Source organism: Amblyraja radiata, chromosome 33 (genome assembly GCF_010909765.2).
Source record: "Amblyraja radiata isolate CabotCenter1 chromosome 33, sAmbRad1.1.pri, whole genome shotgun sequence".
NCBI lineage: Eukaryota > Metazoa > Chordata > Chondrichthyes > Rajiformes > Rajidae > Amblyraja > Amblyraja radiata.
The window spans coordinates 29,161,964-29,184,122 of record NC_045988.1 but is presented as its reverse complement, the minus strand read 5'-3'; the positions used below and the strand labels follow the sequence as shown (position 1 = coordinate 29,184,122).

The following is a 22,159-nucleotide window of genomic DNA, read 5'->3' as shown; positions in this document are numbered from 1 at the left end:
TTTGCATCTCTTCTATCCTTACTTCACACCTGTCTTTTCATCTGTCCTTTTTCCAACCAGCTACCAACCTAAAACCAGATGCGCCTGTATCCACCATCATTCGCCAGGCTTTGTCCAGCCACCACTTCCCTTCCAGCTTTCCATCTCCCCCACCACCACAATCAGTCTGAAGAAGGTTCCTGTCCCGAAAAGTCACCTATCCATGTTCCCCTGAGATGCTGCCTGATCTCCCGAGTTACTCCAGCGCTTTGCATCTATTTTAGTAAACCAGCATCTACAGTTCCTTGGGTCACTCTAAATCATCTTCCTTCACAAGTACTCCATCATATTACATAGGACACATTAACACAGATTGATACACATTAATAATGTTAAAACAATATTGAGCAGTCAATGCAACCTTACCTGACAAGAGACCTGAACCAGAAACACGAGGTCTTTGGTGTCAGCACCATTCCTGCTCACATCACTCTGTTCCTCTGTCAGCACCAGCTATATAATGGCAAAAATTAGAACGGGGAGATGGGTTGGAAGGAAGAGAAAAATAAAGAAAAATTAGGTCAACAGAAACAATTCAGTAAATAATGCATGGCTGCCTAACAGATACTGCTGACTCCAAAGTGCTCTGCATCTGAAAGTACATTAGAGAAAGTGGATGGGCATCAATAAAGTAGGATGCGGGGGGGGGGGGGGGGCAGGGGAAAAAGGACAGAATGGAGGTGGGAAAAGAAGTAGTGACTAAAGCAGGGGAGAGTACAGTAGAGGTGGGAGTTAACATCTTAGAATGATCGGTGATGTCATAACACAGCTGATTAATCAGGCCTTTCATCTGTCCATTAATTTCAACCAGACTCAATATTCGTTTGAAATGCAATTCAGAAAGCTAACTTCACACAGGTTCAATCTAAAGTGCTGCTATTTTTTAGTTTTCCGATTAAACACACACACACAGCCTCTCCAAATAAAAACCACACAGCACCGTTAAATGTCATCAGAGTCATTTACCCTCACAAATCTTCTGTTGGCTTTTACAATTCGGACCCAGAGTAAAGTTGGAATTTACAAATCTTAACAAAAATCATATATTCATGCTTTCACTTTCACCCTACAACGAGTTTTGCGAAGAGAAGGACATGCTCTTTGCGTTAACTGTGAAGGACTACAATAATGGCTGGATGACTATTGTGAAACACGGGGTTTTAGTTAGGAGGAAAATCTCATGGATCATGTCAAGTGTCCTGACGATGTACATTAATTAGTTAACAAAAGGTTCTCTAAATAAAGCTGTGAATGATCAAAGCTCAACATGCATCAAGCAGCTCCCTATCAAGAGGGAGAATCCCACTGCACCCTTGCACTTACCCTTTACTAACAATGTCTTTCTCACAATATACAGACCAGCAGAGGTCTAGCAGCTCTGGGTTATGTCCAGGCACAAACTAAAAGGTAGAACAGTAGAACAAGTAAAAGATTCATCCTCCACATGCTAGTACGAAAGGCAAAAGATCAGTGTAAAAATCCATCGCCTGCATCGAGCAACCTTCATGATGTTCATCCAGATGACTTACAACCCACGGCTGAGCTCCCCGTTAACCCGGCTCTGCGCTGCCCGTTTCATGCTCAATTTGCTTAGCTAAGGCAGCTGCTCTGTAATAGCAACAGTCCCACAGGACGGGGAACGACAGCATGGAGCTCAGCAACAGCCAAGAGCAACACAGGAGTACGTGCAGCAATGATTTGCCTGCCAGACATTTCACTGCTCAAAGAACTCAGTGGGGACATGAGCGGTTCGCGTAAGAATCTTTATCCAAAACATGACATTTGCTCGTTAAATAAAAACGAGGCTTGGGTTCTGAGCAGCTATGCAGCACTGTTGAGATCGATTATGTGTGGAAACTCATGTTGAGATTTTGTCAGAAAACATAATTCCTTTTGAACCAGAAAGGCAGAGGTTTGCTGAGTCCTGATAGTTTTATTCTGTCATTCTTCTTCATTTTCTTTTACTGGAATAGGAATTAATTCAATTGAGCCATACACGGGGCTTATATAAGCTGGTCTTCAGCTTCCGGTAATGGATTTCATGCTAGTTGACTGCCCCTTCTCCTCCCCCTCCATGTACAAATTGCACATGGCATTGACCTACCGCAGCAATTCTCTATTTAAAGTGAAATTCAACAAAGACCAACAAGCATTTCAAAATAATAAGCTGGCTCCAAGCTTAAAGTCCAGTTTTAAAGGTTGCCCTGAAGTACACTTCAGAAATATAAAAACCAGTTGAGACAACGTGGGCAGAAAATGAAAGGCAGTTTGAATTAAGCTGTGTCAGTCTTCATGTGATTCTACCACAGACACAAGACATGAGGCTTCAAGCATATTGAAGCTTATTAACCCTTTCAGAATAACTATAGAACTACTCCACAATCTAAATGGCACAAGATGTGCTAATCACAGTGAATGAATTGCCTGAAACTCCAGACATTCACCAACTCAGAAACCCAATGAGTAATTTGAAAGGGGGGCCTGCAAAGGGTTATTGCCGTTGGGCTAGTTCAACATCAGTGATGCATTTCACCCGTGGGGTTAGAAAGTACATATCAGGTTTGCAACTTTGCTGCTAAAATTCTGCTATTTCTTCCTTCCAACTCAGGCAGCAAAGCCATCATCTATTATACTCCATAAGGACCTCCGAGCTGTAATCCAGAGAGATGAAGAGCTACTTGGGAAGTTAGCTGCAATAAGACTAACCAAACGTTTCCTTTCATTGGATCGTGCAGTAAATTAAAATTTATAACATGAATTCTAACAGAAACATTAACATATTATTAACAATTAAAATTGTTTAATTATAACTGTAACTTTAATGGTTTATAATTATAATTATAACCCATCCCCCACTTCAGATCAAGACAACCCTGCACACAAATCAGTGAATCTTTTCTGTGTGCCTGTAAGAAGGAACTGCAGATGCTGGTTTAAACCATTAACACAAAAAGCTGGAGTAACTCAGCAGGACAGGCAGCATCTCTGGAGAGAAGGAATGGATTACGTTTCGGGTCGAGACCCTTCTTCAGACTGGAATCTTTTCTGTGTGCCTGTGGCTGTCTGTGCCCGTGCACGCATTTATCTCTATGTGTCTGTGGGTCTATCTATCTATCTATCTATCTAATCGTTCTTTGTTATCACATGTACCAAGGTACAGTGAAATTCTTTTTATTGCATACAGTTCAGTAAATTATCACTATACATAAGCACAATCCCAAATTTAAGCACAAAGTGCATAGAAATAGTCGACCGAGATAACATGCAAGAGTCGAAGATAGACACAAAATGATGGAGTAACTCAGCAGGACAGGCAGCATCTCTGGGGAGAAGGAATGAGTGACGTTTCGGGTCGAGACCCTTCTTCAGACTGAAAGTCGAAGGAAAGGGAAATGAGAGGTATAGACGATGATGTAGAGATACAGAACAAATGAATGAAAGATATGCAAAAAAGTAACAATGATAAAGGAAACAGGCCTTTGGTAGCTGTTAGCGATGTGAGAACGAAAACCTGGAGGAGGTGTAAGTTAAACAGATTTTGGCACCATTTTCAAAGTCCAAGTTGCTTTAAGTGCAGCTGGCCATTAAGGCCTGTTGTCCTGATGGTGTTGCCTGGCCAAATGAAGTTCTTGGCGTCCTGCGAGACATGAACTATTTGTCTTTCCACAGGTGCTGCCTGGGCTACTGAATTTTTCCAGCATTTTCTGATTTTACTCCAAAATGGATGCAGTTTCAAAAGACAGGCTGACCTATGGCCTCCTCCTGCGCCTATTTTCTATGTTTCTATGGAAAGTTTTTTTTTAAATTTAACATAAATTAAACATATGAATCACAATGTGCCTGCACTTTATTTACAGAGGCCTGGTTTATCCACGCTGACTTCACAACTGTAGACTTTAAACCATCTGAGATTTCAGACTTCATGGTCATCCATTATAAGTATTCTTTAGGGGGGAAATCACCTTTGAATGCACTGTGGACACCCTCTCTTTCAAACAGATCACAGGAATACGTGGAGAGAGCTGGGCACCAAATCTAAGCTATTTACAGATCAAATATTCCCATATCTATGCTAAAGGACAGGGCATCTGTCAGAGCAAGTGTCAGTGCAAGCAAGCAACAGCATGATATATCCTTCCAGGGCTAGGGAGAAGGGAGAAATGTCCAAAGAGAGAATATCATTGCATAACACCCACAGGTTTTCAGCTGTATAACATATTTTCATACCCTGTCAGTGCCACCCCAATCAAGGCATCCCAAGGTTAATCATAGCCAACATTCCTCTCAGATATCTACTTTCAATTGCACTACTATGCATTTACTAGGGCACAGTAGGTACCTCATCAAGCCTCAAACTCGGTTGAAAAAATGCCCACTCCGTTTCTGTGTAAACCTGCAACTTTGATTGGTGTTATTAATGGCTCATCTTTAGATAAGGAAAAAGATGCACATGCAAGCATTGACAGATGGACAATTCTGCCTACATGTTCTAGCCGCAAAATCAGATTACAGGCTTTCCAAAAACTAACAATCTGACAAAAAGTCCAAGAGTTCGGGGTACTTTAGGAATCCCAAAGCATAGAGGACGGGATAGTGAATTACAATCAGCACTGTACAGGGAGTGAACAGCTCTCTAATATTAAATAACACAGAGGCGCAGCGGGGGAGTTGTTGCCTTAGTGCGCCAGAGACCCGGGTTCAATGATGACTATGGGTACTGCCTGTACGGAGCTTGTACGTACTCCCCGTGACCGCATGGGGTTTCCCCGGGTGTTCCAGTTTCCCCCCACATTCCAAAGATGTACAGAGACGTAGGTTAATGGCTTCGGTAAATATTGTAAATTGTCCCTAGTGTGTACAACAGTACAGGGTGATCGCTGGTCAATACAGACTCGGCGGGCTGAAGGGCCTGTTTCCGCACTGTATCTCTAAACTAAATGTTCTTAACCTCTACCTGTATCAGATCTGATCAAGCCTGTGAATGAGTATGATGGTTATGAACTGTTGCAGTCCATATGCACGATGTATGAAAGGTCACTCACTCCAAGCAGTATTCCACACACAACCAGGTAAGATACAGCCAAATCATATCACACTTCTTAATTAAGTAGAAAATGCAGACACAAGAAACTGTGAACCTTGAGCAAAACAGTGCTGGAGGAGCTCAGCGGGCCAGGCAGTGGGGGGGGGGGGGGGGGGGGGGGTATGGACAGATGAGGTTTTGTGCCAAGATCCTTCTTCATCCTGACCCTCTGAGTTCCTCCAGGTTTGTGTGTTTTGTTTGTAGAAAATGATCAGGTTTCTTCCCATCCCTAAAATGCCCAATCCCCATCACCAAGAAATGCAAACTGGGAACACAGAGCTTTCATTGAATGAAAAGAGAGCTATGTCTGAAGATTTGGTACTTATTTCCTCTCTTAATTCCCATATGAATATCTCTTTAATGAGAAAGGAAGTTGTACATCCTCCCGTTTTTGTACGCATTAGCAGTGTAAAAGCTCCTACAGCATAGAGCCAACTCAGCATAAGGTTTAAAGGACAAGCATCGATCTAACTTGCAACCATACAGTTACAATGGCAACATGATTGGAGGTTCCACATTACTGCAGATTTCAGTCGGGGCAATCACAGGGGCATCGTGGCGATTGGCTTTTAATAGAACATCTGTTGAAAACGACAGGCTTTAGAGAACCAACACATTCTTTAATCTAGTCTCAACGGAGTTAGATTGGATCAAATCATCAGAATGTCACTCTTCAGTTCACAGAAGATGCATTAGACTACGTGACACACAATTATACTTGAGAGGCCAGTACACGGGCCACCTGTAATGTAAGTTAAACAGACTGTGAGCTGAAATGGTGCTGTCAGCTAAATTATGCAGCACCGTATTTGGAACCCTGCTTAGGAAAACAAGAAGATGTTTTCAAAGAATGCTTGGGCTAAGCGGTCGTGAGAGTTTGAGCATCATCTTCAGGGAGAGAGAGGGTGGGAAAGGGAGGGAAAGGGAGGAAAGGGGAGAGAAGGGGGTGGAAGGGGGAACGAGGGGGAACGTGGGGGAAAGAGGGGGAAAGAGAGAGAGAAAGAGAGAAAGAACGAGGTTCGATCCGGTGCAGGGTCCGGGGGCTGCTGCTCCGGGCCTGCGGGGAGGGAAAGGAGCGGGACCCGGGGCAAGAACTAGGCCATAGTCTTGGCCTCTACCTCCCCTTCGCGCGGCTCCAGACCGCAGCCTCGGCCTCTCCCTCCCCCGGCTTCAGGCCGCTCGGCCCGTCCCAGACAGCCCCCACCTCAACTACAACTTCATCGCTGGCATGGTGGAGCAAACGGGGCCGGCGGTGGTTTACATCGAAGTCCTGGGGAGGTGAGGAGGGTGCCTGGGGGGAATGAGGGAGAGGAGAGGGGTAGGGAGAGGAGAGGGGTTATGGAGGGAGGGAGTGACTGAGGGTAGGAGAAAAGAGAGGGAGGGAGAGGTGAGGGAGGGAGCGGGGGAGGGTAGGAGGAGAGGGGAAAGAAGAAGGAGGGTGAAGAGGTGGGGGAGGGAGTGCTGGGCAATGAAGGGGAATGAAGGAGAATAGAGATAAGAAGAGGGATGGGGTGGTAATAGAGGAGGGGAGGGAGGGGTGTGGGGAGGAAGCAGAGGAGGGTTGGTAGAGGGTGGGGAGGGGAGGATAATGGAGGGGGGAATAGGGGACTAAAGAGGCAGTGTGAGATGCGGCCACATTGATCTTCTATTTTACAAGTTATTGCCATTTAAACTATAAGAATGTCAGCCGCACCTGCGCAGTTGGGGGCTATGCGTGAGTGGTGGAATATTGCGTTAGGGGAACGGGACCCAACGGATCCGGACTTGGTCTAGTACCCTCTAATTGAAACAGCATTCTGGTAAATTTACTCTGTCCTCTCTCCAAGGCCTCTACATTCTTCCTGTAATCGGGCGATCAGAACTGTACACAATACTCCAAATGCAGACAATCCAGATCTATAGAGCTGCATTATAATTTCTTGACTCTTAGATAATGCTATTCCCACTGACCTTTCTGTCCTAGGCCTCCTCCATTGTCAGAGTGAGGCTAATCGCAAATTGGAGGAACAGCATCTCATATTTCGCTTGGGCAGCTTACAACCAAGTGGTATGAATATTGATTTCTCGAACTTCAAGTAAACCCTGAACTACATCTCTCTCCATCCCACCCCCATCCAATGCAGATCAGGTTCCCGTTCTCACCCAGCAAACAGCTAACAATGACCCGTTTCCTTTATCATCGTTACGTTTTTGCATATCTTTCATTCATTTGTTCTATATCTCTCTACTTCACCGATTATATCTCTTGTTTACCTTTCCCCTGACTAGTCTGAAGAAGGGTCTCGACCTGAAACTTCATCCATTCCTTCTCTTCAGAGATGTTGCCTGTCCCGCTGAGTTACGCTAGCATTTAGGTCTAACCCCAACCAATGAAGGCAATAAAACCATAAGCTTTCTTCACGTGCGATGTGCTATCACTTTCAGGGAACTATGTACATGGACTGCAAGTTCCTCCTGCACATCAATGCTGTTAAGGATCTTGCCATCAATCATACACCTTCCCCTTACATTCAAGCTCCCAAAATGCAACACCTCACACTTGCTTGGATCCATGTCGTTTTTCCACCCATTTCTGCAGTTTCATCAATAATCTCATTGTAGAGTATCATATCAACTGTTTCATCTTCCTGGTTAATGGTGAAATAAAATAATGATTGAATATTTCTGCTATCTCCGCTTTGCACCCTGCGATATTTCCATTCTATTATTTCATGGCTCTCTTCCCATCCCAACCTTTTAGCTTAATGTGCCTGTAAGGTTTATGATAATTTTTTATGTTCCTTGATAATGTGATTTCATGCTTCTACTTAGCGTTCTTAATTGTTTTTTGGCATCCTTCCTAACTTCAAGATGCACTCCTAAGTCATTGTCCATTATATATTCTCAACTTCCATTCTCAGCCCCTCAAAATCAGCTTTTCTCCAATCCATTAGTATAATTGCCATCAAGGCTGTTATTTTATCATTGTGCTGCACATCATATTATGATGCATTGATGTTTCCTGACCGTCTTGCCCCTTTTCATTACCATATCCAAGAGTGAATGCTCCCTGCTTTCTATTTACAGATGATGTACATATTGTAAGAATCCATTCCCATATGTCTTTACCTACCAATAAAAAACTCTGTGCTAGGAATTAATGTTAACAACCATGAAGAGGTTAATTTGACAATGCTGCATGAGGTTTTCAAAAGAAAGAGTTAATCTTGCCCATATTGCCTTGGAATTCAATAGTCCCCTTCCTCACTGCCAATGAATTCAGAGCTCCTTCAAGAGTGTTTCATTGTCATATGCCCTGAAACGGAACAATGTCACTCTGAAGTAATACAACAGACATATAAACATAGTACTCTATAAACAAAAAAAAAGTCCAACATATGTGAAAAAATAATAATAAGAGCACTGACAAAAACAATGACCCCCCCGTAGAATTCCACAGATTCATCACCCTCTGGCTAAAGAAATTCCCCCTCATCTCCTTGCTAAAGGAACATCCTTTAATTCTGAGGCTATGACCTCTGGCCCTAGACTCTCCCACTGGTGGAAACATCAGCTCCACATCCCCACACCCATTCTAAACTCCATTGAGTTTATAGGCCAAGTGGCATCAAACGCTCATCATATGTTAACCCACTCATTCCTGGGATCATTCTTGTAAACCTCATCTGGACCCTCTCCAGAGCCAGCACATCCTCCCTCAGATATGGTCTTTCCCCTACTGCCTTTGAATTCACAAGCCCCTCCCCACACGGCATATGAATTCACAAAGACACTCTCCATTACTATGAATTAATACAGCTCCCCTCCCCCACTGCCTTGGAATTCAGAACTTCTTCTAAATTCCTTCGATGCCTATGAGTTTACCAAGCCTCTCCCCCACGTCCTGTGAATTCAGAACCCCTGTCATCAAATGCATTTGAATTCAGACCCCCTACGGTCCACTGTCTGAGAATATACACAGAGCCTTTAACATTGCTTCTGAGCGCTGGCACAGGATACACTGCACTCCTTCATCACTGCTTGGGACCCTAGGTTTTATTACTTAAGTCTCTGAAGAACCAATTGAACCAGACGTCATGATCAGGCAAAAGCCGTATCTCGAAATACAAAGCATTGTGCAGTACCTGAAGCCCATGGACGATGCGTGCAGATATGTTGACGCCTTTAGTTTGTCTTGTTGTTAACGAAGCATGTTACAGGTAGGTGCTGATGGACTTGGTTCATTCTAAAGACAGCTGCAGGTTTGTTTACTGACTATAGCATTCCATACTTTCTTGGCTCATTTTCTTTACTTTCTGTACGATCTGTGATGTACTGATGTGATTCCATAGCCCGAGAGCAGGGCTTCTGTCATCAGATTCCCATTTCACATAGAGTCGTGATGAGTAGATTTTCATCCCACGTTATTGATAACCATGTACTGTTAATTTAGATCAGTTTTCAAATCAGTGGCACAGAGTCGCAGCAGTAGAATTGCTGCTTTACCAAAGACCCGGGTTTGATCCAGACTACGGATGCTGTCTGTAAGGAGTTTATCGTTCTTACCGTGACCGCGTGGGTTTTCTGAGATCTTGTTTCCTCCCACACTCCAAAGACATACAGGTTGGTAGGTGAATTGGCTTGGTAGAAGTGTAAATTGTCCCTGGTGTGTGTAGGATAGTGTTAATATTCGGGGATCGCTGGTCGGTATGGATTGGTGGGCCGAAGAGCCTGTTTCCGCGTTGTATCTCTAAACTAAACTAAACTGTTGATACATAGCGAGAGACGATACAATCTTAAACAGGTATACTTAGTTTACCAATAACATGATACGCAACAACTGGAAATCTATTGGTAAAAACATTGTTTGCTTCCAGGGGAATATTTAGGTCGAAATCCTGGAAACCTTTAGCTAACAACAGAAGGATTGCATGGCTGAAGACCATGACCTTCTCCACGCGAGGGCAACACCCTCACCCTACAAAATAAATGTAAATTCCATGTCAGAAAGTGCGCAGCATTTAAATGTTCTCAAATACTGCTAGTGTTTCAAATATTAAGCATGAGAAATGGATCAAGGTCAGAAGGTACAAAAAGGTAAATGAAGGCAAATGCTGCCATCTGGAGACGAAAGCAATGGACTCAGTGTGCAGGAAACATACGGGCACTGGTGACCAACAGAGGGCAGCTGTATCACTTGGAAAAAGTTAGATAAGATCAACGTCATCTCAGTTGAGTCATGAGACTCACCACCCAAAATGTTTTGGGGCAAATTCACAACTCAGCATATTGCAAAGTTCCTCAGAAATTAATGCTTGTAGTCAGTGAGGAATGAAATAAACCTTAGGTACACAAAACAGCTGGAGAAACTCAGCGGGTGCAGCAGCATCTATGGAGCGAAGGAAATAGGCAACGTTTCGGGCCGAAACCCTTCTTCAGACTGATCGGGGGTGGGGGAGGCGGGGACAAGAAAGGAAAAAGGAGGAGGAGCCCGAAGGCTGGGGGATGGGAGGAGACAGCAGGGGGACTGAGGAAGGGGAGGAGACAGCAAGGACTAACACAATTGGGAGAATTTAATGTTCATGCCCCCAGGATGCAGACTCCCCATGCGGTGCTGAGGTGCTGTTCCTCCAATTTCCGGTGCTGCTCGCTGTGGCCATGGAGGAGACCCAGGACAGAGAGGTCGGAGACGGAGTGGGAGGGGGAGTTGAAGTGCTGAGCCACCGGGAGATCAGCTTGGTTATTGCGGACTGAGCGGAGGTGTTCGGCGAAACGATCGCCCAACCTCCGCTTGGTCTCACCGATATAGATCTGCTGACATCGAGAGCAGCGGATGCAATAGATGAGGTTGGAGGAGATGCAGGTAAACCTCTGTCGCACCTGGAACGATTGCTTGGGTCCTTGAACGGAGTCGAGGGGGGAGGTAAAGGGCAAGTGTTGCATCTCTTGCGGTTGCAAGGGAAAGTGCCCGGGGAGGGGGTGGTATGAGAGGGAAGGGAAGAATTGACAAGGGAGTTATGGAGGGAGCGGTCTTTGCGGAAGGTAGATATGGGGGGAGATGGGAAGATGTGGCGAGTGGTGGGGTCACGTTGGTCACATACAACAAGTAATCCTCCGTCAGTTTCGCCACCTCCAACGTGACCCCACCACTCGCCACATCTTCCCATCTCCCCCCATATCTGCCTTCCGCAAAGACCACTCCCTCCATAACTCCCTTGTCAATTCTTCCCTTCCCTCTCATACCACCCCCTCCCCGGGCACTTTCCCTTGCAACCGCAAGAGATGCAACACTTGTCCCTTTACCTCCCCCCTCGACTCCGTTCAAGGACCCAAGCAGTCGTTCCAGGTGCGACAGAGGTTTACCTGCATCTCCTCCAACCTCATCTATTGCATCTGCTGCTCTAGATGTCAGCAGATCTATATTGGTGAGATCAAGCGGAGGTTGGGCGATCGTTTCGCCGAACACCTCCGCTCGGTCCGCAATAACCAAGCTGATCTCCCGGTGGCTCAGCACTTCAACTCCCCCTCCCACTCCGTCTCCGACCTCTCTGTCCTGGATCTACTCCATGGCCACAGCGAGCAACACCGGAAATTGGAGGAACAGCACCTCATATTCCGCTTGGGGAGTCTGCATCCTGGGGGCATGAACATCGAATTCTCCCAATTTTGTTAGTCCTTGCTGTCTCCTCCCCTTCCTCAGTCCCCCTGCTGTCTCCTCCCATCCCCCAGCCTTCGGGCTCCTCCTTCTTTTTCCTTTCTTGTCCCCGCCCCCCCCCCACCCCCGATCAGTCTGAAGAAGGGTTTCAGCCCGAAACGTTGCCCATTTCCTTCGCTCCATAGATGCTGCTGCACCCGCTGAGTTTCTCCAGCTTTTTTGTGTACCTTCTGATAGCCAATGTGGGACAGAAGGCAACAGGGAAACAAGCAAATAAAGTTGAACAATGGGAGCTAGGATAATGAATGACAAAGCTGGGTGGCAGTGTGAACTGTGAGGAGGATGCTATGAGAATGCAGGGTGACTAGGACAGGTTGGGGGAGTGGGCGGATGCATGGCAGATGACGTTTAATGTGCAGAAATGTGAGGTTATCCACTTTGGTAGCAAAAACAGGAAGGCAGATTACTATCTAAATGGCGTCAAGATGGGAAAAGGGGAGGTACAGCGGGATATGGGGGTCCTTGTTCATCAGTCTATGAAAGTAAGCATGCAGGTACAGGAGGCAGTGAAGAAAGCGAATGGCATGTTGGCCTTTATAACAAGAGGAGTCGAGTATAGGAGCAAAGAGGTCCTTCTGCAGTTATACAGAGCCCTAGTGAGACCACACCTGGAGTATTGTATGCAGTTTTGGTCCCCTAATTTGAGGAAGGACATTCTTGTTATTGAGGCAGTAGGTTTACAAGGTTAATTCCCGGGATGGTGGGTCTGTCATATACTGAGAGAATGAAGCAGCTAGGCTTGTACACTCGAGTTTAGAAGGATGAGAGGGTATCTTATTGAAACATATAAGATTGTTAAGGGTTTAGACACGCTGGAGGCAGGAAACATGTTCCCATTTGGGGGTGTCCAGAACCAGGGGCCACAGTTTAAGAATAAGAGGTAAGCCATTTAGAACGGAGACAAGAAAACACTTTTTCTCACAGAGAGTTGTGAGTCTGTGGAATTCTCTGCCTCAGAGGGTGGTGGAGGCAGGTTCTCTGGATGCTTTCAAGAGAGAGCTGGATAGGGCCCTTAAAGATAGCGGAGTCTGGGAATATGGGGAAAAGGCGGGAACGGGGTACTGATTGGGGATGATCAGCCATGATCACATTGAATGGCTGTGCTGGCTCGAAGGGCCGAATGGCCTACTCCTGCACCTATTGTCTATTGTCTATTGAATGACAGGCATCACTAAATTAGAAGAAACACAATGTTGTGAGTTTGCTAGAGAATGAAACGGCTACCGAACAGTGAAAGGCCTGGATAGTGGATTTGGAGAGGATGTTTTCACTAGTGGGAGAGTCTAGGACTAGAGGACATAGCCTCAGAATAAAAGGACGTACCTTTAGAGAGGAGATGAGAAGGAATTTCTTTAGTCAGAGGATGGTGAATCTGTGGAATTCATTGCCACAGAGAGCTATGGAGGCCGTCAATGAATATATGTTAGCCAGTGATTGACAGATTCTTGATTAGCATGGGTGTCCGGGCTTATACAATACAATACAATACCGTTTATTTGTCATTTGAACCTCACATGAAGTTCAAACGAAATTTGGTTTCTGCAGTCATACAAGAAAAGAACCAAGACACACACCAACACAATTTACACAAACATGCATCACAGTGAATCTCCTCCTCACTGTGATGGAAGGCAAAGTCTTGTCTCTCCCCTGCTCTCCATACCTCTCCCGAAGTCAAAGTCAAAGCCCCCCGGCGGGCGCTAGCAAGTCCCACGGCCACTTAAAGCCGCGCCGGGCGATGTAAGGCCCTGCTCCGGGTCCCGATGTCAGAGCCCCCGGCGGGCGCTAGCAAGTCCGCGGCCATCTAAAGCCGCGCCGGGCGATGTAAGGCCCCGCTCCAGGTCACTCTCAACCCCGCAATTCGAGCGGGAGAAGTCGCCGTTGCCGGTGCCCCGCAAAGCAGTCTCCCACCGGGGACCCGCGAACTCCCGGTGTCACCATCCACCGGAGTTGGGTCGCCGCAGCGCGCCACCACAGCTCTCCACGCTCCGAAGCTGGCCAGCTCCACGATGGTAGGTCCGCAGCTCCGCAGCTCCGCAGGCTCCGTGACTTGAGCTGTCGTTCCGGTTCGAGGCCGCTCCACGGTGCTAGGCCCCAACAGCAACGGAGACCCGACAGGGAAAATGTCGGGTCCCCGTACAGGGAAGAGATCTAAAAGTATCCCCCACCCACCCCCCCACCCCCCCACCCATACACAGTCAAAAACCCACCACAAACTATACACTCAACAGGACAATAAAATAAAAAAAGACAGACGGACTGCAGAGGACGCTGCGACGTCGGTCGCGCCGCCAACCCACCTTTCACTATTATGGGAAGAAGGCAGAAGAATGGGATTGAAGGAATAGATTTGATGGGCTGAATGGCCTAATTCTGCTCCAAAAACTTACGAACATGACTAGCACAATGACTCCAGAGAAACCAGCTGCAAATTCTGGAAAAGAGAAAGAACTCCTGTTGTTAGAATCATATCTGAAACAAAGGATGGTAGTTGTAACTTTCGGAGATCAAACATCACAAGGTCAGGAAGAGAGATGTTCGCAGATGACCGCACAATGGTCGATACCACTCAAAATTCCTTTGCAAAATGAAAGTCTATTTATACATGCAGCAGGACCTAGATAACATTCACATTTGGTCTAATAAGTGTTAAGCAATATGGCCATCGCAAAGTGAAGTTGGACAATAAACAGTGGTGTATAAAATCATGTGGGGGATTGATAGGGTGAATGCAGTCTTTTACCCAGGACAGGGGAATCAAGAACCTGAGAACATATATTTAAGGTGAGAAGGGAATGATTTAATAGGAACCTGAGGAGCAACGTTTTCACTCTGTGGTATGGTAAATGAACGAGGAGATAGTTGAGGGAGGTAAAATAACAACAAATAAAAGACACTTGGGCAGGCACATGGATAGAAAAGGTTTGGAGGGAAACCGGCCAAATGCAATCAGATGGGCTATGTTGGTCAGCATGGACAAGTTGGGCTTCCCGGTTTGTTACCATGCTGTATGACTCCATAACAAGTCAGAGACTCAGTACCATACAAGAAGGAATGTGATAGAATACTCTGCCTTTGCCCCAATGATTGCAGCTCTAATATCTTTCAAGAAGTTCATCATCATCCAAAACTGGACTGAGAACACATCAACCACCCAATGCATCCATTCCTCCACCACCAGTACACAGCGTGCACATCCACAAGACGCATAGCAGTTATTCACCCGAGCTACTCTAACAGCAGTAGGTGTATGAAACTCCATCAACTCCGAGTTACCCATCATACCGATGAGTAACATATTACCGTTCCCTCACTATAACTTCATCTGCATTTTCTTGAACTCCCTCCCCAATCAGACTGCAAGAGCATTTTCTCCACAGGTCAAGCAGTACTTGAGAAAAGCATCAACTCCCTAAAAGTAATTAGGGATGGGCAATAAATTTGGGATGGGCAAAAAATGCTGAGATATCCAGCACAGGCAAAGCAGCGAATGCTGGAGATATTCTGGTTAATCAGCATCTGTGGAGACAGAAATAAAGTCAATCTTCCAGGTCGATGACCTATCACTAGAATGGAGAAAGGCTAAAAATGTAACATTTTATGTTGTGAAAATAGTCCAGGATAGATAGATAGATAGATATAATTTAATTGCCACACAACCAAGGTCGGTGGAATTTGGGTTGCCAGCAGCGGTACAGTAATAAAGAACACAACCACAATAAAAATTTTACACAAACATCCACCACAGCATTCATCACTGTGGTGGAAGGCACAGAGCTTGGCCAGTCCTCCTCCATTTCCCCCCGTGGTCGGGACCTCCACCCTCCACAGCCGTTGCTGCGGGCGTCCAGATGGTAAGGGACAAAGTCAAAGTCAAGGTGAGTCCAGGATCGGCTCTTCCCAACCAGAGACCGCGGCTTCAGGCTGGTGTAGGCCGCAGGCCGGCGGTCAAAGTTTTAAAGTACCTGCCGTGCCGCAGCCGGAAGCACCGCAGTCTGCAGGGCCGGCGGTCGAAGCTCCCCTCCAGGGGAGATGGTAAGTCCATGCCGCACCCGCGGTAGAAGATGGCCGCGGGCCGGCAGTGAAAGCTTCTTCTTCCACCCGGGTCCTCCACGAGGGATCCCGGGCTGTAGACGCCGCACCAGCTGGAGTTCTGCAGACTGCGGCTTCAGGCTGCCGGCTGCCGGCTGCCGCGGGCCAGCGTAACGGAGCGCTCCCCTCCAGCGAGGGCTCACCCGCTCCACGCCGAGAGTCCACGCTGCGCCCGCCGCTGAAGCCCCGGGCGCGTCTCCGGGAAAGTCCGCGCCGATCCTTGCTGTTAGGCCACGGGGGAGGCGACCTGGAAAAAGTCGCCTCTCCATGGAGGAGGCGGCCGAAACGGTTTCCCCCTTACCCCCCCACACCACCCCCCACACATAACACACAAAGAAACATTAAAAACAGACTTTTAAACATACTAAAAAAATAAAAAAAGTTGGATAAAAACCGACACGCTGCCGACAGGCTGCTGCAGTGCAGCGCCCCCTCAATTGAAAAAAAACCGACACGCTGCCGACAGGCTGCTGATTCTAGTCTAAAACATTAACCACTATGCTTTCATTCCTATTACTCACAAGGGTGTGGAGCTAGCAAATGCTATAGAGGCAGAAATAGCCAGGACCAAACACGGACCTTAAAAAAAGGATCAAAATGCCAGTTGCATCAGACGTTGTTACTTTTACGTGAAGTAACTCAGGGTTTTATTTAATAGTGACTATGGTCAAGCCAGGGAACTATGTCTCAAATGCAGTTTTAAAATGCTGTTGAAAAACGATCTTATGATCTTGTCAGAAAATGTAATGTCTCCAAAATCTGAACAAGTATATGTTTTGAAATATATCATGGAGAATATTGTCAAAATTACCCTGGCCTTTCAGAAAGCTTTCCTCATGGGGAATGTCAATGTTGTTACTTCATGAAATAGGACCTTACTATTTCCTGGGAGCCAAGTGGACAAGATGCAGCCTTGAGAGTTTTTCTGATTGTCAACATTCACTGAATGAACCAGCAATGTCATACATTTTGCAGATAGAAACATCTGGATCAATATATGCAGAAGAAATTTAGTTTTGGCCAGCCGGTGCACCCAATGGCAATGGATGAGCCAGAATGCAGTCAACCCGCTTTCAACCTACAGTGTCCGCGTCGACCATCAAATGCACAAGGACATTAATCCCATTTTGCAACATTCAGAGCATTCTTATTAATCCCAATCCCACATTTACTTCCTTACAACATTTTCGCTTCCCTTCTAATAGTGTTCACAACATACCACCACAACCTCAACAATAAACACTAACCACACTTCCAATAAGAGATTGGTCTTAGATTTGCTAATCTTTTTCATTCCCCCATATTAATGACCTGGTCATTGATCTTGGATGGCCACTAAATGTGCAGAATATAGGACAGATAAATAAAATCCTCATTAGAAGGATTTAGATGGATGCAGGGAAAGATGTATAAACATAAAGGACTTGTTCTTCCGAGGGCAAACGTTACATATTTATTTTCCATTATAGAAAAATAGATTAACATTTAATATATTCTTGCATTCTTCTATAATAAATTCAGTGGACGCGTTAACATCATCTGAGGGGTGAAGACAGAATTAGTCCAGTTTTTTTCATGTAATTTATTGGACTGGCTCTCTTCTGGACTTTACATCTTTCTAAGGACATGGCTCATTTGGTGAGATTAGAAAGTGCCTTCCTGCAGTATTCCAGACAGCACGAGGTGATATTGGGCTTGATATTCCAGCTCGCTTGATGGTCTACTCCTGCTTATGTTTTATGTGCATCATCATCCTTCAATTACCAGCAAGACAAAGCATAGACTAGGCAACTATTTTACCAAACATTAGCACTCAGTGTATCTGGGCCTGTTGGATCTCCTGGTTGCTAACCATTTTAACTCCCATATTGACGCATACCAGAGGAATTGCAGCTCATATTCCACTTACATAGTTTACGACCCAACTGTATGAATAATGAATCCTCCAACTTTAGGTAACAAAAAGCCCACACCTTCTCCATCCTCTCTTCCATGTACCTCACCAGGTTGTGCACCTATCCCCCCTATCCCCCCCCCATCCCCCCTCCCCCCCGGCTTCATATTTCACTTTCTTCGCTCCTTATTTTAGATCCTATTGTCTCCTTATTATGTCTGGCCTTTGTCCACCCATCTGCCAATCAAACCCCCTCGCCTGTGTCCACCCATCACTTGTCTGGCCTTGTTCCTCCCCCACTTCTCAGTCTGAAAAAGAGTCCTGACCCAAAGCGATGACTATCCATGTCCTCTAGAGATGCTGCCTGACCCACTGAGTTACTCGGCATTTTGTGTCGTTTTTTTTTAAACCAGCATCTGCAGTTCCTTGTTTCGCCACTAAATATGCCCATCTCCACTTCTGTACTACTGAGTAATGTCAACCTTGCTCAGCTCATGCATGCCTTTGTTACACGTAAATGCAATGTACCAACAAGCTCCGGCCTGGCCTTCCTTCTGCTGTCCCATAAACTCATCTAAATCATACCGCTCGTGTTTTAATTTCTGCCAATCCTGTTTATCCAGCAACATCACCTAGAAATTCTGCCATGTCACCATTTCTGGTCTCAAATGCATCACCAAATTGAATTGTGACCACTGGCCACCTTGCCTTCAACAAACAGCACGAGTTCAGGAATTCCTTTTGTAAATCTCTTTTTTTAATTACTTTTAAAGCTTCCTTTTTACCAAACCTTTGGGCATTTGCTCTTTTATTTGCTCATTAATATGCACAAATGAAAGATGCTTTGACAAGACAAATTGACTACATTAGATTATATTGCTGCAGAGATATAAATCAATACTGAGTTATTTCATAATCTTTTAAATTATTGGTGCCAGAGTACAGCAAGGTACAATGTCCACAATGTGGTATCTATAAAGTGTCACTCACTTGTATGCTGCCAAAGTCCACATTCTCGTAGTGGAAATGGGCACATTCGGCAAGCTTGGGAAAGTGCCCTTTCGCGAATGCCAGCCTGCAAGAGAAGAGAACACCATTAATACTCACCAGGAAAGAACGTGCTGTTAGCATCTTTATCATCCATGGAAACACATTGCTGCTTCTTTGGAACTGGCTCAACTCAATAGTAGCTTTGGATATTCCCCTACTGTGCCATCCTGAATAGAATTGTAGAGTTGTACAAAATAAAGGGAAAAAAATAAATGAGCAGAACAGTAGGCCGATTAAAGGTTTGAATTCAGTTTAAATTGAAACATGAAAGGAGATGAGGGTCAGAGAAAATGTAGAATAGATCATTGCTAGTTAGAAGGTGACAATAAAACATAGAGATAAAATTTAATCAGGGGGATAATCAGACCGGTCAGAGAACCAGGAATGGGGAGGGATAGAGAGAGACGGAAAGCAAGGGTTACTTGAAGTTAGAGAAGTCAATATTCATACCGCTGGGCTGTAAGCTGCCCAGGCGAAATATGAGGTGCTGTTCCTCCAATTTGCGCTGGACCTCACTCTGGCAATGGAGGAAGCCCAGGACAGAAAGGTCAGTGTGGGAAAGGGAGGTGGAGGCGGAGACAGTAGGCTGTGGGAGAGCTGGGAATGGAAGGGGAAGGAGGGAGAAAGCAAGGACGATCTGAAATTGGAGAAGCCAATGTTCATACTGCTGGGCTGAAAACTACCCAAGAGAAATATGAGGTGCGGTTCCTCCAATTTACGGTGGGCCTTACTCTGGCCATGGAGGAGGCCCAGGACAGAAAAGTCGGATTCAGAATGGGAGAGTTGAAGTGCTGAGCCACCGGGAGATCAGGTTGGTTATTGTGAACTGAGTGGAGGTGTTGTGCGAAGCGATCGCCAAGCCTTTACTTTGTCTCACCGAGGTTGATCATACGCTGAATAATCCAACCAGATTTTTGTTTGGAAGTGGAAAGAAATAATATAAATTGCATTCCTTGCAATGTGTAAAAAGAGTTGAGATACTGTATTATAATTTTGCTGCATGTCATTGTGGATGAATATCATGTCTTGATTGATGAATATGTTTAGTTTGTGACTTTATTTGAAACAGAAATAATATGTGAATGCTTCATTGACCATAATTCCGACTGGTAACTACGCACTTCGTCCGAGCACATTATCGCACACGTCATGCCAGCCGTCTTAAATGACCACCTAAACTGTCATTTGGCAACCTAAAAAACTGCCGAGGTTGCCCGTCTGCCATCAGAGAAAAAAAGTTAATTGAGAGCCCTGCTACAATCTTTGCACCGTTCTGCTGCTTTCCATCACTGCATTTATTGTTGTACTTATCATTACGTGCATGCTTTTGGCAGTAAATTAAATTAGAATAGTTACTTATTACAGCCTCATTTAAAAAATGCTTCTCCACCTCTCACACCTAATTCCCCTAACATTACTCTCATACATGTTTCTCATCCACTGTGAACCAACAAGCATAAGAAAAGCAAGAGGCTGCTCAGTTGCTCAAACTTCATTGCTGATCTGCACGCAGTTCAATTTATCCATATTATCTACATGCTGGTTCCTAAGCTTTTAACTTTAAATAATCCCTTGGATATCATTCCTTATCCCCAATCAAAATTCTTCACATTTTTCTGAATATGGTGTTCCTCATGCCAGAAACCATCTAATAAATCTGTTCCCTCTCAAACCACAGACCCTATCCATCTTCAGAACCAGCACTGCCACTTGAGATAACATTCCTCACTACTCATCATCCGTTCTCTATACCCATATCTTGTCCTGCACTAATTCTCTTCTCTCCCATCACCTCTGTCCCTGCTAATCCAATGTAATTTCAAATTTCAATTTGGTGCCTTTAACTTCAAATTCCTCCTTGGTTGCAGCCCATTCCAAGTCTGCAACCTTCAGTTTGTACTCAATTACTTCTGAAATCCACAAATTATTTTTTGGCCAAGATCCTATCTTCACTTATAAGCACCGTCTTTCATTCACCCCTTGCTTCAATTCTCTGGGCTCATTTTCTATAACAACTCTGCCTCTCTCTGCCCATGGGGAAAATAACTATGAACCCTAACTTGCTTCCAAGGAATCATTATCCACCCTCTCCCGCACCCCTGCCAAATAACCTCCTTCAAAATCTCCACACTTAGTGGTAACAATCTAAAATTAATTAGTTTAATTAAAGAACATAACATTTTCATATTTTCAATATTTTCTTTTGCTTCTCTTATTAATCTGGGATAGATCACATCAGGCCCTGAGGATTTATCCACCTTCATGCTCTTTAAGTCCCAAAACCACCACCTTCTTGATCTCAAAAGGCCTTTGCATTTGGGAATTCCCCACACTGATCTCACTGTCCTCCATATCCTTCTTTGTGAAATCAGATGCAAAATACTAATTTAGTACATCACCTACATCCTATGATTCCAAGCAGAAATTCCTTCTTTTGTCCTCGAGTGGTCCTACTGTCTCCCTTGTTTTTAAAAGCCTTTAGATGTCCTTTAATACAACTTGCCAAATACATCTTAAGGCTTCTTTAGTCCTTTCTAATCTCATTTTCTTTCCTTTTTGCTTTATATTACGCAAATGCTCTATCTGATATCATCTTCTTAAACCCGACTTTCATTTTTACAACCTTACACCTTGTATTTTTCACTCAATAAACTTTTCTCTTACCTGTATAACAAGTATAATTAGTTTCTTACTGCAAAAATTGATCACATCAAAGCCACATTGTTTTACATATTCTAATTTTTATTGATAATTGGAATAAATTCCATGTACCTGGTGACATTATTCAAACCTGACACCATCTAACTAATACTGGCACTCGGACTGGCATGGGGAGGCAACCCATGAATCAGGACTGATCAGATTGCAGGTGTTGAGAACTCCCTCTACAGATCAGCATGTACAAACATGGCCCCTTTTACAGTACCGCTTGTAGAATTTCTTGCTTCATCTCCAGAGCCCACAACACTAGGAGTTTCTGCTTGAGAATATCTAGCAATTTAATAGCTTGACTGGGATTAGCATCAAAGCATATTTTTTCAACGTTACCATGGGAAACAAAATTGAAGGTTATTTCATTTCTGACTTTTTGCTTATATTTCTAATCAAGCAATTGCACATTGCAAGCCCCATGAGTACAACATATAAACTATGGAATGTTCAAAATGCAGTGCAACTACCAGAACACAAGTATGTCACTGAACGCAACTTCACTTATATTTATCCAATCAAAGGAATCATTAACACAGTAAATCAAACAAACCAAGTTTATGAACACATAAACTGAGTTTAATTGGATGGAAGTGAG

The 22,159-nt window shown here is 44.8% G+C and overlaps 1 protein-coding gene across 6 annotated transcripts in view; it reads right to left on the bottom strand.

The window, feature by feature from the left end:
* The window catches only part of arhgap32 (Rho GTPase activating protein 32), a 539,690-nt gene that overhangs the window by 260,937 nt on the left and 256,594 nt on the right, over positions 1-22,159 (bottom strand). For 5 of the 6 annotated variants that reach the window (XR_004416763.1, XM_033049880.1, XM_033049882.1 and 2 more), the window contains 2 exons: positions 18,793-18,877; positions 406-492 (listed from right to left, as the gene is read on the bottom strand). Coding sequence is in view for 5 of the 6 variants with exons in the window: in XM_033049880.1 (XP_032905771.1) it covers positions 406-492; positions 18,793-18,877 (172 nt within the window). In the remaining variant the exon portion in view is untranslated. Of the gene's footprint in view, positions 1-405; positions 493-1,362; positions 1,643-18,792; positions 18,878-22,159 lie in introns of those variants that run through there. The other variant, XM_033049885.1, reaches the window with a different exon arrangement.